Source organism: Geotrypetes seraphini, chromosome 18 (genome assembly GCF_902459505.1).
Source record: "Geotrypetes seraphini chromosome 18, aGeoSer1.1, whole genome shotgun sequence".
NCBI lineage: Eukaryota > Metazoa > Chordata > Amphibia > Gymnophiona > Dermophiidae > Geotrypetes > Geotrypetes seraphini.
Window position 1 is genome coordinate 580,775 of NC_047101.1, and position 24,427 is coordinate 605,201.

At 41.7% G+C, this 24,427-nt stretch overlaps 2 protein-coding genes and 1 long non-coding RNA gene across 4 annotated transcripts in view; 2 read left to right on the top strand and 1 right to left on the bottom strand.

Moving 5' to 3' along the window:
• Positions 1–6,909, top strand: part of GFRA3 (GDNF family receptor alpha 3) — a 48,993-nt gene extending 42,084 nt beyond the window's left edge. Inside the window, exon 8 of the mRNA XM_033927475.1 lies at positions 5,416–6,909. Within this exon, the coding sequence (XP_033783366.1) occupies positions 5,416–5,562 (147 nt within the window). The 3' untranslated portion in view covers positions 5,563–6,909. The remainder of the gene's footprint in view (positions 1–5,415) is intronic.
• On the bottom strand, positions 441–20,631 carry LOC117351730. The gene is made up of 3 exons (XR_004537501.1): positions 20,402–20,631; positions 1,097–1,233; positions 441–989 (listed from the first exon to the last, which is right to left on the bottom strand). It is a non-coding gene; the product is annotated as an uncharacterized LOC117351730 (long non-coding RNA).
• An 86-nt stretch (positions 20,632–20,717) lies between these two features.
• CDC23 (cell division cycle 23) overlaps positions 20,718–24,427 on the top strand; it is a 47,865-nt gene continuing 44,155 nt past the window's right edge. Inside the window, exon 1 of one of the 2 annotated variants that reach the window (XM_033927742.1) lies at positions 20,718–20,881. In XM_033927742.1, the coding sequence (XP_033783633.1) occupies positions 20,739–20,881 (143 nt within the window). In that variant the 5' untranslated portion in view covers positions 20,718–20,738. The remainder of the gene's footprint in view (positions 20,882–24,427) is intronic. The other variant, XM_033927741.1, reaches the window with a different exon arrangement.

Genomic DNA, 24,427 nt, shown 5'->3' on the forward strand with positions numbered 1-24,427 from the left:
GAATCAATCACCTTTCATTTCTCAATATTTTTGATTTGCATTGAGAAAGTACCCAAGAATGCTCAGTGCGTGCAGTGGAGCCCCTCCCCCACCATCTTCCCCATACCCCCTTCTGTGCGCGCGTACCCTTCCCTTTCCCCGTATCCTTTAAACTTCTCTGGCATGAGCAGCATGCTGCCCATGTTGGTATCGGCTCCCTTTGACGTCACTTTCGGGCGCGTGTCCCGGAAGTGATCTCAGGGAGAGTGTCGAAAAGGTACGGGGGAAGGCAAGGAGAGGAATGGGGAGCAAGCGAGCAGGCAGGTGAGGAGGAGGGTGCCACCACACCCTTAGGAAGATCACACCCGGGCGAACCGCATCCCCCCTACTGAGTGCATGTAGTCATTTGTATCTGCTTCTTTGCAGGTAGATTTTTGTTAGAAAACAAATTTGAACTTCAATCAATTCCATGTTCATTTAATGTACCGTAAATCTGACAAAACTATACAGTTTACATTATATATAAGGAATGAACAATGAAGGATAAAGAGTGAAATATAAATCATTGAGCAATGAAAAGGGAAAATTAAGAATACTTAGGATGAAATCTGTTACTCAAGAGAGAGAGGAATCCTTGAGCATCCAAAATTGAAAGACTAAGAAGCATTTACAATACACTGAATCAAATATGTGGGACAACAAAAGAAATGTTTTAAGGGACAGGTCACAAGAGATGCCACAAGCATAGGGTAGGACTGACTGACAGGCATGACAGCTGGAGAAAAGCCTGCGTGAAGAAATAAGCTTTACGGAAGGCTTTGAATTTTTTAAAGGATTATTCATTATCAGAGCCAAGGAATGTCCTCACGTGGGGAATCCATGAGATGATCTCGGGGCAGGAACACCCTGATAGCAAGGTAGCTGTGACAGAAAAGTTGTCTTCTGCTCAGTATCCTCTTCAGTATTTTAATGATGATGAGTTGTAGGAGTTGAAATAAATATCTGTTAATCTGGAAGATGTAATAGGACAACTTAACAAACTAAAGAGTAGAAAATGCTCAAAATACTGATAGAACTAAACAAAGAAATTACAAATCTATTATTAGTAAGTTGTTACCTATCTTTAACATCAAGTGTGGTTCTGAAGATTGGAGGGTGGCCAACATAACACCAATTTTTTAAAAAAGGTTCCGGAGGTGATCCAGGAAATTATAGACCGGTGAGTCTGATGTCCATGCTGGGCAAAATGGTAGTCTATTATAAAGAACAAAATTACAGAGCACATATGTAAGCATGTATTAATAAGTCAAAACCAACATGGATTTATCCAAGGGAAATCTTGCTTCACCAATCTACTACTTTTCTTTGAAGGGGTGAATAAACATGGATAAAGGTAAGTAGGCCGCTATTGTATAACTGTATTTTCAAAAGGCATTTCACAAAGTACTTCATGAAAGACTCCTGAGGAAAACAGAAAGTCATAGGATAGCAGATAACGTCCTTTTATGGATTAAGAATTGGTTAAAAGATATAAAACAGAGAGTAGGATTAAATGGTCAGTATTCTCCATGGAGAAGGGTAAATAGTGGGGTTCTATCACAAATTAAAATACCCCCAGCTAGAACAATTACTTATTCAAAACAACCAAAACACCAGCTGTGCAAAAACTGTAAGGGAAAGGCTAGGTCAATCTTATTTACACAGAGGAAAAGCCTCAAAACCCTGCTAGGGAGAAACCCTCTACTACCTAGAGAGGGCAAATCACTTCACAGGCATAAAAACCTCTGGTAATAATAATTCAAAATGCAATTGTGCATAGATAGTTCAATGTATCTTTTACTTAGATAAATAATCTTAAGAAAAGTCACTTATTTTTTAGTGTGCGAGGCTAGATGTACTCATAGGCTGTCCGACCGACGATGGCCAGCATTTCGCTTTATGGTTGTATCAGGGAAAGGTGGGACTGAGCCTGTAAAATAAGAACATAAGAACATAAGAACATAAGAAGCGCCATCTCCGGATCAGACCTTCGGTCCATCAAGTCCGGCGATCCGCACACGCGGAGGCCCTGCTAGGTATTCGCCTGGCTTATTTTATAGCCAACCATATCTTTATATGCCTATCTCAAGGAGATATGCATCTAGTTTGCTTTTGAAACCTAGGACTGTCGATTCCGCAATAATCTCCCCTGGGAGAGTATTCCAGATGTCAACCACTCTCTGTGTGAAGCAGAACTTCCTGACATTGGTCCTGAACTTGCCCCCCCTTAGCTTCATTTCATGTCCTCTTGTCCGTGTCAAATTGGACATTGTAAATAATCTTCTCTGCTCTATTTTGTCGATTCCTTTCAGTATTTTGAAGGTCTCGATCATATCCCCACGCAGTCTCCTTTTCTCAAGGGAGAACAATCCCAGTGTTTTAAGTCGATCCTCATATTCCAGTTTCTCCATACCCTTCACTAGTTTAGTTGCTCGTCTCTGCACCCTCTCCAGCAGTTTTATATCCTTCTTTAGGTAGGGAGACCAATGTTGGACGCAGTATTCCAAGTGGGGTCTGACCATTGCCCTATAAAGCGGCATTATAACTTTCTCCGATCTACTCGAGATTCCTTTCTTTATCATGCCCAACATTCTATTTGCCTTATTTGCCGCTGCCACGCATTGTGCCGACGGCTTCAGGGTCCTATCTATCAGTACACCCAGATCTCTTTCTTGTTCACTTTTCCCCAGAGTTGCACCTGACATTCTGTACTCGTATTCCTTATTTTTACTGCCTAAATGCATTACCTTGCATTTCTCCACGTTGAACTTCATCTGCCATTTCTCCGCCCATTTTTCTAACCGACACAAATCGCTCTGGAGTTCCTCACTGTCCTCCTGCGATCTGATTGCCCGGCAGAGTTTTGTGTCGTCTGCAAACTTGATGATCTCACTGGATGTTCCGTTTTCCAGGTCATTGATATAAATATTAAAAAGGATCGGCCCAAGTACCGAGCCCTGGGGCACACCACTAGTCACTCTCTCCCAGTCGGAGAACTTCCCATTTATGCCCACTCTCTGCTTTCGGTTTTCCAGCCATTTGCCTATCCATCTTTGTATATCTCCCTCTATGCCATGGCTTTGTAGCTTCCTGAGAAGTCTTTCGTGTGGAACTTTGTCAAATGCTTTCTGGAAGTCCAAGTATATTATGTCCACCGGCTTTCCACTATCAATTTGCTCGTTCACGGTCTCAAAGAATTGGAGTAAATTCGTCAGACACGATTTCCCTTTCCTGAATCCATGTTGACTGGGTTTCATCAAGTCGTGTGTGTCCAAGTGCTGAACTATGCTATCCTTGATCAGTGATTCAATCATCTTGCCGGGGACAGACGTAAGACTCACAGGTCTATAGTTGCCCGGTTCTCCTCTCGATCCTTTTTTGAAAATTGGCGTGACGTTCGCTTTCCTCCAGTCGTCTGGTATCTGACCAGTTCTGATTGACAGGTTTGCAAGTTTTTGCAATAACAAACAGATTCTCAAAAAAACAGCACACAGCAAAAGAAAAATGAAAATATGTAGCCTAATTCCACTCACATAACATCAGCACATAACATGCAAAGATGGCCGCCATGCATCAGATGAAACCCCCATCATTCAAACCACAATCAGTAAAGAGTCATGTTAAAGGGGTTTGCAGCAAAAAAAAAGAGTGCATCAAGAAAGTCAACGTAGAGACTTTGGTTAGATGCAAAAAAAAAAAACAGCAAAGTGACAGAGCTGAAGACTCAAAGTGCTCAGAAAAAAAGAGGGGTTCCCCAGGGATCTGTGCTGAGACCGCTGCTTTTTAACATATTTATCAGTGATTTAGAGATGCGAATGACTAGTGAGGTAATTAAATTTGCTCATGGCACAAAGTTATTCAAATCACAAGAGAATTGTGAAAAATTGCAAGAGGACTTTACGAGACTGGGCATATAAATAGCAGATAAATCACTGTACACTTGCTCATATTAAATGTCACATGGGGAAAAGGAACCTAAATTATAAGTACATAATACAAGGTTTCTGGGAGAATCATCACCCAGGAAAAGGATCTAGGTGTTGTTGTTGAGGATATGTTGAAACCCTTTCCTCAGTGTGCAGTGGCAGCTAAGAAAGCAAATAGAATGCTGGAATATTTAGAAAAGGAATGGAAATAAAAAATGAGAATATTATAATGCCTTTGCATCACTCCACTGTGCAACTGCACCTTAGATCCTGTGTGCTATACTGGTCACTCCATCTTGAAAAAGATACAGTAGAATTAGAAAGTGTACAGAGAAGGGTGACAAAAATGATAAAGGGGATGGGACAACTTCCCTTTGAGAAAAAGCTAAAGTAGCTAGAGCTCTTCACCTTGAAGAAGAGATATGATAAAGGTCTATAAAATACTGAGCGCAGTGGAATAGGTAGGTGTAAATTGATTGTTTACTTTTTCCAAAAATACTAGGACTAGGGGGCATGCAATGAAGCCTGGTGCTTGTGCAATGCAGTCACTGCACTTACCTTGATGTTGCTGGGTCAGGGAAGCAGGGTGTGTGGGGGCAGGGGAAGAAGGGTGACGGCTTGTCGGGGGGCAGGGGAAGCAGGGTGGCTTGGCTTGGCAGGGGAAGCAGGGTGCATCAGGGAAGCAGGGTGGCTTGGGGGGGCAGGGAGACAGAAAGAAATGAAAGAGAGGATGCACAATCAGAAGCAAATGCAACCAGTCAAGAAATCACCAGATAAAGGTAGGAAAAATGATTTTATTTTAAATTTAGTGATCAAAATGTGTCACTTTTGATCATTTATATCTGCTGTCTATATTTTGCACTATATTGAATGGGATCCGGGATCCAGGGGTCCTGTCCCGTTTTGAGGAATAGTCACGTTAGTCTTATGGAACGAGGATGTGATAGAATTTGCTGCATTCCCTCCCATTTGCTCTCCTTCTTTCTGCTGCACTCCCTCCCTTTTACCCTCTACTTGATTTCCTCCTTTTCTCCTCTCTGCAACTCTCCCTCCTCTTTCCTCTTTGTCTCTCCTTGATGTCTTCCCTGTTTTCCTCTCTCAGCAGTGGCTGTTATCTCACACCTCCTTGTCAGATTCGTTCTTTCTGTCTTGTTTCCTATCCCTTCACAAATTCCTCTTTCACCCTGGAATTGCTTGACTTGGCATTTCTGGCAATTTCCTTCTCTTCCTCTGGTCTTCCATCTCAGTGAAAAACATGCCTAGGGTTTGGTGTCCTGGGTCTTCATTCACCACCTTTTCCATTTTATATATTCTTCCAACCTAGTTTTAGTTCAGTTCTTACATGGAGAATTGCTTGACTGAGAGCCTGTGATTGTGTCCCATAAATAGTCATTAGCTGTTGCTGTTATAGAAGGAAAGTGAGCACACGATCCACAGTCGTTTGAATAAATGTTTCCCTTTCCTTACATAGGAAAACCCCAAAGAAATGGAGCATTATTTTGAATACAGAGAAGCCTCAACACTGAATTCCAAGATGTCCTCCTCAAATACTGGCTCTTCCTTGGTGTACTGCCTCGTTCTGCTATCCATGGAGTCACTAAAAATTATCCTTGCTTAGCCTTGATTATAAAGACACTTACATACTTCAAAGTCTCATTGTCCAACTTAACACACTCTCTATAAAATCCTGGATGGGACAAAAATTCTGAGGCTTTAGCTTGGGAAAACTTTGTTCGAATATTTTATCAGTTACAGAACATGAAGAACTCAGAGATATTGTCCTTCAAAGATGTGAATTATTTTATCAAGTAAAATTATGTTGGGTTTAGCTGAGAGTTGGGTGATGTGGTGGAGAAAGAGATTTTGGATTTTTGCTAAAAGATAGGTACAGTAGTTTTATCATTTAATTAAAAATTGAGACTGTAATAATATACCTTATAGAAAAGCCCAACCCCCCCCCCCAAGCTCTTATTCTGGCATGTATAGTGCACCATCAAACATTAGATAAGAATGCAATGAATCCTCATCCAAAAGGCTTACAATTGGAAGAGTTATTGCAGGGTCCATAGGAATATAATAGCCCTTGTGAGAGATATCAGTGAATGACCCTTTAATGGAGCAGTTCTATAACTTACTTATGCATAACAGCAGAACACGTGTGTGTACGCTCACTTATATGCGTACAAGTCGTACTGCCTATCTGCTATTCTGCTAACACTTGCTTAACTTTCATAATGCATTATTTGCAAGGGGACCATATGTGGGACATGGGCAGGGCTCCCGCTTACGAGTATATCTCACAATTTACCAGTGTCCCTGCCACTTTATGACTGTTGTAAGTGGGAGCACTTGAGTGCTACATCATTGATAACTGCTTACGTTTCTATTCACAACACATGTATTACACACACAGGTACAAGGCAGGGGCCGGCAGCATGCAAGAAGCAGGGCTCAGATTTCTTCCTACTACTTGGGCCACTTGGCTTACCTTCTCTTAGGTTTGCATCTCATGCAAAGTGAGGAAGACCTCAAATAAGTGTAACACACTTCTAATGAGTGTGAGAATGAGCAAGACCTCAAAAGAGTATAACCTGCTCCTAATAAGTGAGAGAAGGAAATCAGAGAGAGAGCTCTCTAATGAGAGGGACACACTCCTAATGAGAGTGCAAGAGGGAGAGAGCCTTCAGATGAGTGAGATTTGGCATCTCTTTTCATTGCAGTGCTGACCTTTCTCTATATTCTGTGGTATACTAGGTATTGAAAAAACACAGTGAAATAACAAATAATTACTCTAATACCCAGAACCCTTCCATATAGTCATATATAGCTTAGCAAAAGCTTTGGAATAATCTAACTAGCCAGCAAAATTTGTGAGGTTGCTGGTTTAATATGTAACAAGCCCATTTTCATTGTTAAAGCTGTCACTTTTTGCTTATGTAATCTGCTCTTGTGCTAACGATGGATTTCCTGCTATGCCCTTTTGTGGCAAATATATTAAAAATATAATACAAAGAGGAAAATGTGTCCCATTTGTGTCCTGCCTACATATTATGGCTCTTGCATCAGGGTGGGTGGGGGCTAGAAAAAGAGAATATTGGAAAGTGTGGAACAATTGCAAAGATTGGGATAAGGGAAAGAGAAGGATGCTGAGGAGAGTTGGGCACAGGTCAAACAGAAGGATTGCCTGCAAGAAAAAAGAGGTAAAGTGTGCTAAAAAGAAAGGGAACAAGACTGAGGGGAGAATGCATCAAAGGGCATTACTCAATGCTAACGACGCCTATTAGAGGCAACTTTAGTAGTTAGTGCTTTGATAAATCATCTTTTTATTTTTGCTCCATTATGATAGGATTCCTTTGTCTGAGTCTGCTCATATGAAATTAGACAGATTGATTAATTTAGATTTATGTTTATTAAAATCTTTATATACCGCTTAAACAGCCAAAAAGGATCAATATAACTTTTTTCAAATATATGAAAAGAACTCAATTTTAAATCGGAAAGAAAAAGAAAAAAAAAACAAAGCAAAATTTCTAATACATAATATCCTATACCATCCAAATTAACAAATAAAATTAAAAACTATTAATACCATTTATATCTTGTCCTCCCAGAAGAGCTCAGAATGGGTTACAGTTTCCATTCCCAGTGTTATAATATAGGGTTTACATACAGTATATTGCAAAATATCTTCATATAGGGTTAATTACTGATGCTGGTAAAGGACTGAGGAAGTGGCTAGGCCAAAAGGTTGTTTTTTTACAGCTTTTCTAAAGTTAAGAAGTCCTTTTCTTAAAAAAAAAAAAAAAAAATTATTTAGCAAATTATTTAAATGCATTTACACAAACATTCAATTGGGAAAATAATGAATATCTCAGTTTAACCATAAGTATAAGAAATACAGATCCAAGAAACATATCAAGTATTATACGTAATAAGCCTTTAAATCAAAAAGCACATCCGTAGGGTGCGAAGAAAATCGCCAACTGAAACAGCTATTACTACAGAACTAAACCTGGCATCTCAGCTCTTCTCTTGAAACCAAAAGATCAACCAGTTGTTTGTGGTCAAACACTGATATAATCTGCCATCTTAAAACAAAAGTAGCAGCCATAGCTAATACCCTGGCTTTCAACACCAAGAATTCCTATCACCGTTTTTGTGATGCCTTTGATAAATCAGGACTTTTGATCTGGATGTTTTTCTGCAATAATCAAACATTTTAGAAAAAGTCCAGGGCACAATTTGGACTTTGGGGCTAGACCTATTTTAGCAATGAATAAGTGCCAAAAAAGTGTCCAAATTGACCAGATGACTACTGGAGGGATGAAGGCATGACCGCCCCAGCTTCTGATGTCATGGCCAGTCCAGGTAGAGCAGCAAGGAGATCTCTGGAGTAGCCTGGTGGTTGATGTAGTCAACCTTAGAGATGGAAACTCAAGCCCATACCTCACTCTAACTACTATACTTAGGGTAGAATGTGAGGCTTCCAAAATCCACCCAAATTCCACTGTACCCCTGCAGGCATAAGAGCTATAGCTATGGTGTACAGTTGGATCCAGAAGGATTTGAGTGGGTTTTGGAGGGTTACCCTCCATACAATATAAGGGGGTTATGGTGAGATATGTACCTGGACCTTTTTATATGATGTTCACTGCAGTGCCTCCTGCTCTGTGTGGCCCCTCCTATATTCCAATGGTTTATTTTCTGTGGGAGATTTTTCCAGTTGTGCTGGGAGATTTTAATATCCATATCCTTGACCTGCAAAACTAGATCTCTTGAGATTTTACATACTCCTTTGTGATTTAGATTTTGTCTGACTCATAACCACTCCCACCCACATAGCTGGGAAGCATTTGATCTCCTAGTGACCGGTAGTAACTAGGCTAAACTGTTCTCTGATGTTAGTAATCCAATCATATTCTTTTCTTTAAGTCGATGCTCCCCTATACCACTGGCATCTGCTCCTGCACCTCCACAATGAAAAATAATAATATTTACTGCCTTCCAATACCTAGCAATTTCAATACTCTACCCCTGGAACCTTCGGGGTCTACATTTTATTCCTTTTTCCAATTTGGATTTGAAAAGTCTGTCCCTCCTCCAGTTTGTAAATCACCCTCCAGGCGCTTGTGCTGTCATCTGATAAATGGTATATCAAAAATAAAGAAATAAATAAAGATCTTTGTCTCATGAAAAGGCAACAATGTCAACTGAAACATAGATAGAAACAAAGAAACATGATGGCAGATAAAAGCCAAATGGCCCATCCAGTCTGCCCTCCACAGCTCCACTATCTCCTCCTCTCCCTATTGGCTAAGACTCTTAACATTTGCATCTCCTCTTCCTATAGGCTAAGGCTCTTTATACCTGCATTGTGATGTCATAGAACTTTATGGTTATAGAAACAGAGACACATGATGGCAGATAAAGGTCAAATGCCCATCTGCAGTAACCATTATCTCTTCCTCTCTCTAAGAGATCCCACGTGCCTATCCCAGGCTTTCTTGAATTCAGACACAGTCTCTTTCTCCACCACCTCTACCGGGAGACTGTTCCGTGCATCTACCACCCTCTCTGCAAAAAGTATTTCCTTAGATTACTCCTGAGCCTATCACCTTGCTTTAAAGAAAATCTGCAAGCCTAAATATTGCCTGTATATATTGTAAATTTGTTTCTAATGCCAAAAAAAAATATTATTGCATATGGCTTCAGAAAGACCCTACCTCTACTAGGCTCTATAAATGTTTAAGAAAACAGACTTCTTGATTATTGCAATTTTCGTGATTAATTCCACTTACAAAGAATCAAGAAAATAAACTTGTGTAAAGGAAATAATATTGTAACAGAAAAACATTACAAATAAACATGCAACTTAAGTGAATGTAGCCTCCGTAATGAGGAGTTGAAGAAAAATTATTATAAACTAAACAAAAGCTTCAATCAAACTCTACTTTTGAGTGGATAATTAATCCAGCATTTTATTTAGGGAGTATAAACTAAACTAAACCTTGGGTTTATATACCGCACCATCTCCACGAATGCGGAGCTCGGCACGGTTTACAGGAAGAAAGATGAGAGAGGAACTACAGTGGAGAGATTAAAGAGTTAGGTGTAAAGGGGGAAGATGAGAGGCCTAAGAGGGGGGAAGTGTTACAGTTTTGAGAATAGCCAGGTTTTTAGGTGTTTGCGGAAGAGTTGGAGGGAGCTTGAGGTTCGGAGAGGGGAGGCGAGGTTATTCCAGATCTCAGTGATTCTAAAGGGGAGGGATGACCCAAGTTTGCCTACATGGGAAATACCTTTTATGGAAGGGAAGGATAGTTTAAAAATTTGGGAGGATCTGGAGGAAGTAGGGGTTGGGGAGTTCCAGGATAGAAGGATAACGGCAGGAAGGATGCCATGTAGGATCTTGTAGGCTAGACACGCACATTTGAAGTGGATCCTGGGGATTACTGGGAGCCAATGGAGCTTAGACAGGAGTGGTGAGATGTGATCAAATTTGCTTTTCGCGAAAACAAGCTTAGCTGCGGCGTTCTGAATCCGCTGAAGTCTGTGGAGGCTTTTCTTGGTTAGGCTGAGGTAGATAGAATTGCAATAATCCAATCTGGAGAGGATGATGGATTGTACTAGGACTGCGAAGTGTTTTTGGTGAAAATAGGGTCTGACTTTCCTTAGCATGTGAAGGCTGAAGAAGCATTTCTTCACCAGGGATTGGAGATGTTCGTTGAAGGATAGAGAAGAGTCTAAGGTGACACCCAGAACTTTGCTTGAGAACTCGAGCTGTAATGGGGGGCCGGAGGACAATGGGATGGAGGAAGGTATATAGTGTTTTGAGTTTATATCAAAACATTCATTGATACTCCATGGGGCTTATTTTCAAAAAATGCAGATGTCCAACAAAATGGCATAAAACAGCTCTTTTAATCGCCAAAATGTCCAAGTGCCAATTCTCAAAACTTAGGGTTCCTTTTACTAAGGTACGCTAGATGCTAACGCCTCCATTGAGCTTGTGTTAGTATTTTCCATTTAGCGCGGGGCCCTAAGTTTTTAGACATCTTGCAGGGCATTTACCCTCCAGGACATCTAAATGTTAAGGGAGCATGTAAGAGGCATGGTTTGCACTTGGATGTTTTGTAGGGATAATGAAACCTTTTCTCAAGACAATCAGGGCGTCATTTAGATGTTCGGAGTTAGATCTGTTTTCAAAGTGTCTAAGTGCCAAAAAGGTACACTAACTGACCAGATGACCATTGGAGGGATGAAAGCATGGTCCCCCTCCCACCCCCCAAAGATGTAAATGAAACAGAGCATACCAGCCTCTATGATAGCTGCAGATATTATGGGACATCCTAGTAGAGCAGCAAACATGTGTTTGGAGTAGCCTGGTGGACAGCATGGTGAACCCTAGAGAGGGGGATCCAGGCCTATATTCCATGCTACCTACTACATTTATGGTGGAAAGTGTGAGGCCACCAGAATCTACTATAGTGCCACATAGGTGACACCTGCAGCCATAAGGGCTATTAGGGTGGGAGACAGGTAGTTATAACAGGAAGTTTTGGAGAGCTCACCATACACTAAAAGGGGGTTTTGGTGAAATATGTACCTGGCACCCTTTATGTGAAGTTCACAGCAGTGCCCTCTAAGGTGTCTCACTGCCCTGTTGGCATGTCTATGTGGACAGTCCATTAAGATGCTGGTCCCTCCCATGTCCAAATTGGCTTGACTTGGATGTTTTTGTATTTGAAAATGGCCATGAAAGTTAGACGTCCTAAGGGCCAAGACATCTAATAGGTTATTTTTGGAAAAACATGTGCCGCGGCAGATTCCAGGTGTGCCCTGATGAGAGCGCTGGCTGACTTCTTATAGGACTTGCTTCTTGCGGTGAGAGGCACGTCCTGGCGCAGATGACTCTCCTTGCCGATGTCTCTCCTCCTCTCCCCGCATCTTCCCTCCTCCAGGATCCTCCCACTGAAGTGACAACTTCAGGGTTGCAGCTGGAGGGCCTGCGCGCATGCAAATATATCAACATGATGACATCATGTGATGTCATCGCATTGACGTCCGCGCAATTCTGGGTGCCTTCTGGCCAGGGCACCAGGTTTAGTGTGTTGCCACCTGAAAAATTTGCAGAACACTGGTCTAGTGGTTTCCCCACCCTGACGTTTCAATGTCATGCGGAAATGTCCAAAATCAGATTGACGTACCATTGAAAATGCTCCTCCATGTGATCAAGCCATTTGGCAATAGTAGACTCCTGAGGTAGGCCTGTTGGCCAAAACATGATTCATATTGAGTTCTTTTTGTGGTACAATAAAAAAATAGTCCATCTGAAACACTTCTAGCGTCTTCTAATTCTTTTTCCACTCTGTTGCTCCTTCTGGGTATGGTAACTTACCAGTTTGAATTTGGCTTCCCTGGTTCTTAGCCCACTTCTGTAACTGCTAGCCTAGTCCTCCATTATGTGCTATAGCTAAAAGTCCTTAAAAAAAGAGATTAATTTTTGTCTAGGATACAAATAAGTGTTGTGTATTTTTTAAATTAGCAAACTACTTGGGAAACACCATCCTAATGAGCCCTAGAAGACACCTCTCACCTCAGAGAATCACATTATACTGTATGTTGTGGTTTTGTTTCAACTCATTAGAAAGAAAGGAAAAACAAAGTCTAACCTTGCTTTAATCTCCTAATGGATATTCCTTTGTTGTGATGTTAATTAAGATCCAGGAAATTGTTCTTTCATTATATTTTAAGCAAAACCAGAGGTCAGCACGGATCAATGTGGAAAGTGCTTTCTGAGTGAAAAGGCCCCCAAATCAGACCAACAGTTTGTTTCTAATGTCCCCTAAAATGTGGGTCTGAATTACTGGTAAACAAACTACTTACTACTTCCAACCCACAGGGAAAAATGCCAAAACCTATTACGACTGTGGAACACAGACTTTTAGAATAATTTCAATCTCAGAAAAATGCTTAAAATTACAAAATAATACCATAATCACAGAGAAAGGAGAGATATAAACCACCAAACTCCTGCACTTCCAAATTTCCAATACCCATCTCCCAACATGCGGTACCGAGTCATGAAAGCAGAAGCTATGACGGAGTACTGAACGTCTTTCAAAATAAATAAGTTTTCAAGGATCCTTTAAAATATTTTAATGAGGACTCAAAGGGCCATATTCTATAAACGGCATCCCAATTGTAGGTGGTGGTAGGCGTCCTACTGCTGTCTAACCAGCCAATCGGGACGCACGTTTTCTATAAAAAAGACACCTACATTGTAAGCATCTGTTGCGGTTGAACTTAAGCTCACCCAAGGCTGGGATTGGGTGTATTTTTGCCCGGAAGGGGTCTTAGGTGAGCTTAGGCAGCCCTAGGTGTCTCTCTAGGCCTGCGAGAAGCACCTGAAATGTAGGCCTTCCCATTCCCAGTACATCCTGGGATGCACTGGTGAGGTACCTAAGGCTCCTTCTATACGAAGGGCTTTAGGCACCTGGGTCAACTGGAATTTTAGGCTCCTTCCCAGTGCATTCTGGGATGCACTGGGAGTGGCCTAAGACTCCGATAGGCCTAAGATTCCCATGGGAGTGGCTTTAGGTATCTGGCCAATCGGAGTCTTAGGTCACTCCCAGTGCATCCCAAAATGCACTGGGAAGAAGGCCTAAGACTCCAGTTGTCCCAGGCACCTAAAGCCCCTCCTATGGGAGGGGCCTTAGGCCCCTCCCTGGGGCATCCCAGGATGCACCAGGAAGGGGAAGGCCCACCATTCTGAAGAGGCGGGTCTGCCAGACGAAGGGAGTAGGCATCCTTCCTGCTGAGGATTGTTTAGGGGTTTGCGGCAGGAGGGATTGGGCATCCCTCCTGCCGTGGACAGTGTGGGGGGTTCGAGGGTGGTGGCAGAAGGGAGTGGGCATCTTTCTTGCCAGTCGACTTGCAGTGAGTTTGGGGGTTCCCTGCCACTCAGCTGATTGCAGCAGGGAGATTCCCGATCAACTCAGCAGCCATGTGATTCTCTAAATGGTGTCTGACATGGATGCTAGTTAGAGAATTGGGGTGGTTAGGTGGGGTTAAGCGTTTGTCCCTTAGGACAGACGCGATTCTATATAGGATGCCTGTGTGCAATTCTCAAAAGCTGCTTAGGAGGCTGCTGAGACCAGGCGTCCTATACAGAATTAGGCCCTAAACCACATGTGTCAAACACAAGGCCAGCGGGCCAAATCTGGCCTGCATGGCCTTTTTATGTGGCCCGCAGCAATGCTTCCGACCTCTCAGAGCACAGCGTGTCCTCCCTCCCACGCCAGTCTGATATCGCCATCACACTGGAAAGTCTGCCGGCTTCAGAAGTGTGAACATGGCTCCCCCTCGTGCATTCCGTCCGCCGCGATCCACCCAGGCGGAAACAGGGAGTTGCACGTCATTGAAGACAGACCGCGGGAGGTGAAAATCAGGAGGGGGAGCCATGTACAACACTGAGGCCGGCAGCTCCTCAGCTTGGCGGCAACATTGGACTGGTGCTGGAGGGAAAGGCAAGCTGGGTTGTGAGGAGACCGCTGCTATTCAATATATTTATAGAAATAAGGACGAAGTGTGAAATAATAAAATTTGCAGACAACAGCAAACTATTTAGTGCTGCTTGGACTAAAGAGGACTGCGAAGAATTACAAAGGGACCTGAACAAGCTAGGGGAGTGGGCAACGAGATGGCAGATGAAGTTCAATGTAGAGAAATGTATAGTATTGCATGTGGGAAGCAGAAACCTGAGGTACAGTTATACGATGGGAGGGATGTTATTGAGTGAGAGTACCCAAGAAAGGGACTTGGAGGTAATAGTGGACAAGACAATGAAGCCGTCGGCACAGTGCGAAGCGGCCGCTAAGAGAGCGAATAGAATGCTAGGTATATCAAGAAGGGTATTACAACCAGAACAAAAGAAGTTATCCTGCCATTGTATCGGGCGATGGTGCGTCCGCATCTGGAGTACTGCGTCCAATACTGGTCGCCGTACCTTAAGAAGGATATGGCGATACTCGAGAGGGTTCAGAGGAGAGCGACACGTTTGATAAAGGGTATGGAAAACCTTTCATACACTGAGAGACTGGAGAAACTGGGGCTCTTGAAGAGGAGAATTAGAGGGGATATAATAGAAACTTACAAGATCATGAAGGGCATAGAGAAAGTGGAGAGGGACAGATTCTTCAAACTTTTGAAAACTACAAGAACGAGAGGGCATTCAGAAAAGCTGAAAGGGGACAGATTCAAAACCAATGCTAGGAAGTTTTTCTTCACCCAGTGGGTGGTGGACACCTGGAATGAGCTTCCAGAGGGCGTGATAGGACAGAGTATGGTATTAGGGTTTAAGAAGGAATTGGATAATTTTCTGAAGGAAAAGGGGATAGAGGGATATAGATAGAGGACTACTACACAGGTCCTGGACCTGTTGGGCCCCCGCGCGAGCGGACTGCTGGACATGATGGACCTCTGGTCTGACCCAGCAGAAGCATTTCTTATGTTCTTATGAGAGAGGGATCGGCACTGTAGGGAAAGGCAAGCTGGGCTGAGAGGAAAGCGAGATGAAGGGAGAGAGGTTGGATCTGGGGTAGTGTGGAGGAAGAGGGATAAAGATACTTGAAGGGAGAACCATTGGGAAGAGAAAGGGAGAAATGGTGAACCTGGGGGGAGGGAGGCAGGCAGGTAGACAGGAGGAGATATGGGATGGGGGGCTGTTGGGAATAGAAAGGGAGAGAAGTTGGATCTGGAGATGGAAGGGAGGGAGAAATGCAGCATCTCTCTTTTTTTTTTTTTTCCTTCCATCTCATTGTTCAGCATCAATGGGGGAGGGAAGAAGAACAGAAAAGAGAGGGAGCAAAATGTTGGACCAAGAGGATAGAAGGAAATAGAAGGCTGGGAAATGGGAGAGTACAGAATAAGAGAAGATGGAAAATTGATAGGTAGCTGAAAATTTAAAAAGGAGAAGGATGAGAAAGAGGGCGAGATTTGAGTGGACAGAGGCAGAAAAGAAAAAAGGAGAAATGTTGAAAGGGAAAAATCAATATGTTGGAGGCAGGGACTGGAGCATGAGAGAAGAGGAGAAAAAAAATGGACAGCAGACACTGGAAAGAGAATTAGAAGATAGACAAAATCAGAAAGAGAAACTGAGACCAAAAGCAAAATGACCAGACAACAAAAGGTAGAGAAAATAATTTTATTTTCTATTTTGTGATTACAATATGTCAGATTTGAAATGTGTATCCTGCCAGAGCTGGTGTTAGACAGGAAGTGTGAACTAGGACCTAAAAGAGAGGAAAAGTCTTTTTTATTTATTTTGTAGCAAGCGTGGGGTTGGAGAGGTTGCATCCCTACTAAGACTAACCCCCTCCTTTGCTGGCACGCAGTGTGGGGTTTGGCAGCGGTGGCAATTGATCGGATGCTCACAGAAGTCTTGTGAGTGTTGGGGCAGCCACCACCGGCGCTGGGGCCCACGCTGTGCGTCAGCAAAGGAGGGGGTAAGTATCTAAATAAAAAATCCAGCCCCTGACTTAGCTTGTGTTATAGATTTCGGCCCCTTATGTGATTTGAGTTTGACACCCCTGCCCTAAATGCATAGACAAATAAAGACCATTCCAGAAAATAGGTTCTACATACTAAACACAGACTCAGGAAACATGATGAAATAACAAACTCTGTCCAGTAGAGTGTACAGAGTCCGTGAGGGGACATAAGGAATCAGATAGCAAGACAGAAACTGTTTCTATGAACTAAAACCAGACCTCTGAAACCATCTCATAACAAGGTTCTATCTCCACAAATCATTAACTTCTGATATCTTGACCAAAAAGCCCCCGATGGAGAACTGTCTGATCTGATTTCAGCTACCTCATTCCCATCGTGCTTATTGTGTTCTGCTCTACATGACATTACCCAAATGCAGGACTGTGAAGCCACAGTGAAACATTGCTTTCTATTTTGTCTTTCAATAAAATGTCTTGAAAGACTCGTGGAATCAATGTGCAATTGTAAAGTAAACTGGCCTGGGGGAGAACATTTCCTGGAGGCAGACACTTTGTTAGACAGCCATTAGTGCAAGAGTCCTTCAACGAGCTGCAAATCCTAAGACTTCACATTACAACTAATAGTTTGATCTCTTTCCATCACCACTGACCTTTGGTGTAAAAGGGTCATAATGCTCATCATCCCTGTGATCTCAGGAGATTATCTATCTGCATCTGCGGTTTCAGGGTCCTGAGCTGAACTTGAATAACTTTAAGTCCATCTCACTGGAAGAATGGCTTCTTTCTTATTTATACCCTCTACAAGCTGACACTCACAGACATTAGAAAGCAATTTCAGAATTCTTCTGGGCCATTTATTTCTTTTGTTTTCTATTCCGTCCTCCCCAGAAAGCTCAGAACGGGTTTCAGGTTAACATACAGGTAACAGGTTATAATTTGCCACAGTTACAGTACAAGTTTTTGGGGGGTTTTATACAAGTTTCTATCCTAACTTGACACATACTAGGGGGTCTAATACTAATATACAGTTTACAGGTTTACATTTGTAAAAAGCTTATTTACATATGAACATAAAAATAGCCATTGTCCATCAAGCCTAGTAGCCCGTTCTCACGGTGGCCAATCCAGGTCACTAGTACCTGGCTAAAACCCAAGGTGTAGCAATATTCCATACTACCAATAAAGGGCAAGCAATGGCTTCCTCCATGTCTTTCTCAATAACAGCCTATGGACTTTTCCTCCAGGAACTTGTCCAAACCTTTCTTAAAACCAACTATTCTATCCACTCTTATCTTAGGTAGGTCTAGGGGGAAGGAGCTCAGTCTTGGTCATGTTCAGTTTTATATGGCGATGGGACTTCCAGGCAGCAATGTTGGACACGCAGGCTGAGACTTGGGCCAGATCTGTAGATCTGGGAGTTGTCAGCATAGAGGTGATATTGAAAACCATGGGAGGAGATCAGAGCACCATGGGAATGAGTATAGATGGAGAAAAGAAGATGTACCAGGACAGATCCCTGGGGTACCCCAACTGATAGTGGGGTAGCAATGGAGGAGAATCCACCACTGCATACACTAAAGGTATGATGTGAGAGATAAGAAAGAACAGAACTCTGCAATCCAAGTGAGGACAAACTCATAGGAGGCTCTAGCACAAACTTGACCAGCTGAACTTAGGACCCAAAGTGGTGAAATGGATTAGAAACTGGTTAATGGACAGCTGTCAGAGGGTGGTGGTTAATAGAATTTGCTCGGAGGAAAGAAAGATGAGTAGTGGCCTCACGGATTGGTGCAGGGACCGACTCTGTTCAATATGTTTGTGAGTGATATTGCCAAATGGTTAGAATAGCCAACCATCAATTTCATATTTCACAATATCTCTACACTTTGAAAAAACTGACCACTGCACCAATGATTTTATGGTAAGAATACTAAAAGGGAACTTTAAGACAATCCAAGAATGTAAGACCTTTGAAATTAAAATGATTAAATATTTTTAGCACCTACCAGACAGGACTTAACAAAGATCTGGGCTTCCTTTCCCACCAGAAAGACATTTAAAACTGCTTTGTCATCTCTCTGTCTCCTGCACACTCACTCACCCCTCCCTCTTCTTGTGAAACTATCACTGAACTGCTTTCATGTTTCCCTTATATATACTGATATTTGTCAACATTTGCTTATTTCTGATCTGAATAAGAAGAGGTACCTTTGAAAGCTCATCATAAAATGCATTGTTAGTCTAATAAAAAAGGTATAACCTTATTTCCTGTTTTTGTTTTATTTCTATATATTACAATATCTCAATGAAATACTGGAATACATAGATCAGCAAACAGCAATTCAAAATCTTCATGAATGCACAAAATATCTCATCTATTCTTCATGTGATTCATATTTTAATTTTAAATCTCATTCATTGTTTTGCCACTTGTTTTTGTTTCTTATTATATTATTTAAATTTCATTTAAATTTCCCTAGAATTCTATAGTTTCAACGGTTCTCCCTTCTGCTTCTATTTCCTATCTCCCCTCTTTTTTCTACCTTTCAAAGCCCTTTAGATCATTGTAGTCTTATTAGAATGTTTATTTTCTTATTTTTTCTCATCTATCTCTATTTTATTTCTTCATTACTCTACTAATTGTCATTTTTTCCAGGTACTTTAGTTAGATTGTGAGCCTTCGGGACAGCAAGGGAATTTCTAAGTACCTATTTTACTTTTAATTTTAATGCACCCTATTGTCTATTTTCTGTAAACCGCTTAGAATCCTAACGGAGTTTAGCGGTATATAAGAAATAAATTACATTACATTACATATGATACAGCAGCCTGGCTAAGGGCTTCAGGTATATAAGAGGACACACGTGATAAGCTTGCAAACACTCCATGTATGTATTAGCGATGAACTGTTTGAGGAGAAGACAGAAGCCATCTTTCCCCCCCCCCCCCCCCAAAAAAAGGAAAATGATACCACTCTACAAACTCTGTCACTAGACAACACTGAACAGCCTCAAACTTCTTTGAAAACATTTTTTGAATCGCTCCAACAGGAATCAATTTAAATCATACAAAATATATACCGTAATCAAGATATTCCTTTAGTAAGTTTTGTTATCAGAGACAGTCACCTAACCAGTACCCAAATCAACATCCAAGGGAAAGGAAATCAACCAAACCAAATCCACCAACTCAGCAAAAGCCTGCAACAAGTCTCTGACTGTGGTCCACAAAGCAGCCATTAGGGGTCGGATCCACTATCTCCATCCTCAGTGATCAGCCATCACCATCGATACATGGGTGCTGTCAATTATACAAAATGGCTATAGACTTCACCTTTAAAATATTCCAAAGTCTCACCCACCCAAATTTTGTCCGCCTCGTCCTTCATCAATTATAGTTCAACCTAATCATCCCTCTCAGTTGTTCCTGTCAATGGACTCTCACAAACCGAGGCACCCAGTTTCCAATTTTGCTATGTTTCTTCTGCACCTAGAAAATCAGGGTTACTGCAGTTTCCCTTGGGTATTTACATTCTATACCTTCAATAGATCTCTGTAGGACAGCCACCTGGAGCTCTCCTCACACAGCATTGAAAATACTGTGGCAGATGAGCTGTTCTAGTGACTCTGGAAACTATCTGAGACTGACTGGGGTTTATTTTAATTTCCTTTCATTTTATTTTTACTAGGTTTGCTTAATTTTTGCTGCTTCTTGCTCGATATTGATACTGTAATTTTGTAGTTTTTCTTAATGTTCAGCCTTTTGTATCTGCAGTACACCTCTTTCTTTTCATATTTCTCTACCATGTAATTAAATGTTAATGATTGAAAGCTGTATATAGGCTATTGTACAAGCTCATGTAAACTGCTCAGATTTGACGGTTTTCAGTCATTAGTAGCGATAAGCAAGAAACATTTATCCGTCATTATTGCATTGCTGATTATTTACCAATTGTTCATAAAGAAGAAGCCTGTTAAGAACTTCGACCTGCCTCTCTTAGCTTTGGAGTCTCCACATGTCTATCCTGCTTGTCCTGGAGCAAGTGTTCTCCCGCCCTACAGGTAGTCCCTGAGTTATGGACGCCCAGATTTGTGGCCACATTAAAGCAGCAGAATCTCAAAGTCTACAAGTTCTCTAAATGGTTTTGGGGTTTGTCTTTCCCGCGCATGCTCCGAGAACTTGGCCATCAGCTGTGATGTGTGTTGTATGTTTTCCGCTACTTCCTCTCTAGTCTCCGCCCCCCGATCAGTGAGTGGCTGCTGCGCTCCAGGAGGTAACCAATGGGATGGCGCGTTGTCCTGGGCTCGTTGGCGTCGGTGTCATGGCGGCTGCGAGCGGGCTTTTTTCGGATCTGCGAGAGATAAAGATGCAGCTGCTGAACGTGGCGGTTCTGTGTCTGGAACGAGGGTTGCTGCAGAGCTTCAAATGGTGAGCGCGGAGCCCTATTTTTTGCAATAAAAAAATCTAGCAAAGATATGATTTTAAGCTCTCAGGGCTGTGAAAGTAGGGTGTCTGCCGGCAGCTTGGGGAGGGAAGAAAGCAGAGCTGTCAGGTTGATCGGAGGAGAGGGAGAGGGAGAGGAGATGAAAGAGATGAGAGAAGGAATAGCGACGTATAGGGGTGATGGGGACACGGACACAGAGGGAATGACGAAGAAGAAATGTCAAATGGAACATAAATCCTGGAACGAGCAGCAGATGGATAGAGCTCAGGGATGGGGAACAGAGCCAGAAGATGGATGTGACGGTTGAGAGATTAGTGCAGAAATTGGAGGGGACTCGGATGTAGGATTACCATATTCTGGACCCCTTGTTGGTGTAGTGGATTCGACAAGAAAAGGATTTATTAGATAGCAATCAAAGAAGAGTGAGTAAGCTCTTCAAATAGGTACCAATTGGTACAACCAGATAATGCAAGGTGTTAATGCTAAAGGGCAAATTACAGAGGCAACAGGATGTTATAAGTTACCCCTCCAGATTGGTAACAGTTCAGTGCTCAAGCTGAGGAAAGTCCGTTTTACAAATGAGGCCTAATGCTGCAGTAAATTGATGGGTGGGAAGGATAGGATGGTGAGGGTAGAGTGTGAAAGAGAGAGATGGCATGAGACAAACCTGGGGGTAGGAGAAAAGAAAGATGCCAAACAATTGGGGTGGGGGAAGAAAGAAAGGAGGGAGAGATGGAAAGGTAGGTGTTAGACCATAGTATGGGAGAGGAGAGACATGCCAGAGTGTGGGGATGAACAGAGAAAGGAGAGATAGAAATGAAGAGATGGGTAAAGACGGAATGAGTCATTTAAAACAGAGAGAGGGGCAGATGCTGGATGAAAGGAAAAGAATAGAGATTCGGAAAGCAGAGACGACAAAGTAACCATACCACAAATTTCGATTAGGATTTATTGTGTCTTACAAAAGAATTACAGATACAATCAATTGAAGTTATAGTAAGCTTTTTAAGATTGTAAATGGGTTAACCTCATATGTGTTACATAAAGAAGAGAGATGTCTTTTTAATATTTTCCTGAAATTGTAGATGGGGACCTGACACAGACTTAAAGCTAGGTAATTTCAAACTTTGTTCCCCTGAAATTCGAAGGTGGATTCGAAAAGCTTTTTTTTTGTTGAACTTGTTGGGGGAGGGCAGCTTGAGGTGTTGAGTTTTGGAAAAAGTGTGTGACCTTTTGATTCTAGTCCGCTAGAGCTTTCTCCATATATTGCCTTGTAGACCATGCAAGTGATCTTAAATTGAACTCTTTTCCTTATTGGCAACCACTGTAGCTCTTCCAGTAACAGACTAGCCTTCTCAAATCATCTTATACTGAGAATTAATCTGGCTGCTGTATTCCTTTTCTTCTATACCATAACAGAAAGAATTACCGTAATCTAAATATGGAAGTAGAATCGCCTGAGCAACTATTCTAAAGCTGGTCTGGGTTAAGGTGGATATTATCGCTCTTAATTGTCTTAGTCTGAAAAATAATTTTTTGATCAAGGAGTTGATCTGATCTTCAAATGTTAGGTAGGAATCCAGAATAACTCCTAGTATTTTTGATGTTTTCACAATCTTCAGTTTTGTAGCCAACACCAGATCTGTGCTAGGCAGTGAACCGTAGTTACCAAACCAAAGCACTTTGGTCTTCAGTTTGAGGAAGTTTTTCTGTGTCCACATGCTCAGATCCTTGATTTATCCTCATTAAGCATTGTAGCATAACATCGAAGGAGTCTTTGGCTAGGCAGAGCAGGAATATATAATTTGCATAAAAGAATGTGTGGATGTGGGGGGAAGGATAATCGATTACCTAAGGCTCTTAAGTGTATGTTGAACAAAGAAGGAGAAGGTGGAGAGCCCTGTAGTACACCACAAAAAGGGTCCCAACTTTGGGGACCCTACTTCATAGGTTCTGTTGCCCAAGAATTCTGTGAACCATTTTAATACCACTCCATGTAAGCCTAATTCATTCAGTATTAGCAGTAATAGGGCATGGTCAACTTCATCAATTGCAGCCGAAATGTTAAACTTTAGCAAGATAGTCTGTTTACTTTTTTAAGGTAGGTTTTAACTGTTGAGGTTAGTTCTAGCAGTAAGGATTCTGTGCTAAGCATAGCTCTGAAACTGTGTAGGTCTCTCTTATCTGTACCCTTCTCCTCTATGACCAACTCCAGACTTTGTTCCAGGCATTCGGTGCAGCAAAGTAGAAGGGACGTACTGTCTGATTCAGTACGTCAAGCTCCATCTCTGGCAGTATTCAAATCCAGACTCGTAGCTCACTTCTTTGATGATGCTTCAATTCCAAACACCAACCCACCTGCTAAGCACCAATATCTGTCTTATCATTCCCTCTGTAATTCCCCCACCTGAGCACTAGGTATAGATGCACCTGTCTTGACTAGATTGTAAACTCTTTTGATCAGGGACTGTCTCTTCTGTGTTTTGATGTGCAGCTCTGCATATGTCTAGTACTGCTACAGAAATGATTTGTAGTAGTAGTGAACTATGAAATCCATCTGTCTGGTTTTAAAAAGGTCTGATAGTTGTATATTAACACAGAATTCTAACAGTTTAGCAGGCCAAGGTATTATTAGTCCAATAAAATAGTATTATCTTACTTTCCCATTTTTTGTTTTATTTTTATTGTGTGGGAGTGTGTGGCACAGTGGTTAAAACTGCAGCCTCAGCACCCTGGGGTTGTGGGTTCAAACCCACGCTGCTCCTTGTGATCCTGGGCAAGTCACTTAATCCCCCCATTGCCCCAGGTCATTAGGTAGATTGTGAGCCCGCCAGGACAGACAGGGAAAAATGCTTGAGTACCTGAATAAATTAATGTAAACCGTTCTGAACTCCCCTGGGAGAACGGTATAGAAAATTGAATAAATAAATTTTGTAAAATGGGGCCAAATAAATTGTTTATTGGAAAATCCGGTTGCATTATCGTATGATACTGAATTATTTGGCATGTCATTGAGGGCTAAGAGCCAAATATCATCTAAGAACAATAGGCTTCTACTAATTATGACAGGAGTTGCCATATAATAAATAACGAGTAATTGGAAAAATTGGAAGAGACTTAATTACAGTTTTTGGTGGAATTTGTTGTGTCACATATACAAAATGGAAAAAACAATAGCCACACAGAAAGGGAATTAAAAAAAATTTCAAGATGTTTGGGGGCCATTAACAAATTATTGCAATGAATAGATTTCATTTTTCCCTTAATAATATAAGTCCAAGATAGGAGGAGGGGGGAGAATTATGAGCTTTTATTAATGGTAAGGAATATAGGAAAGTATCTATTAAATGGTATATGTGTTTAATATATAATATGAAAGGGGTGGGAGGGAGGGAGATAAACTTTATAATTTGATTTATTGCTGAATATTAAGTGTTTTATCTAAGTTCAAATGATTGTACTTGTTGATGCACTTATTGTAAGTTTGAAAAATGAATAAAGATTTTATATATATATAAAAAAAAAAATTG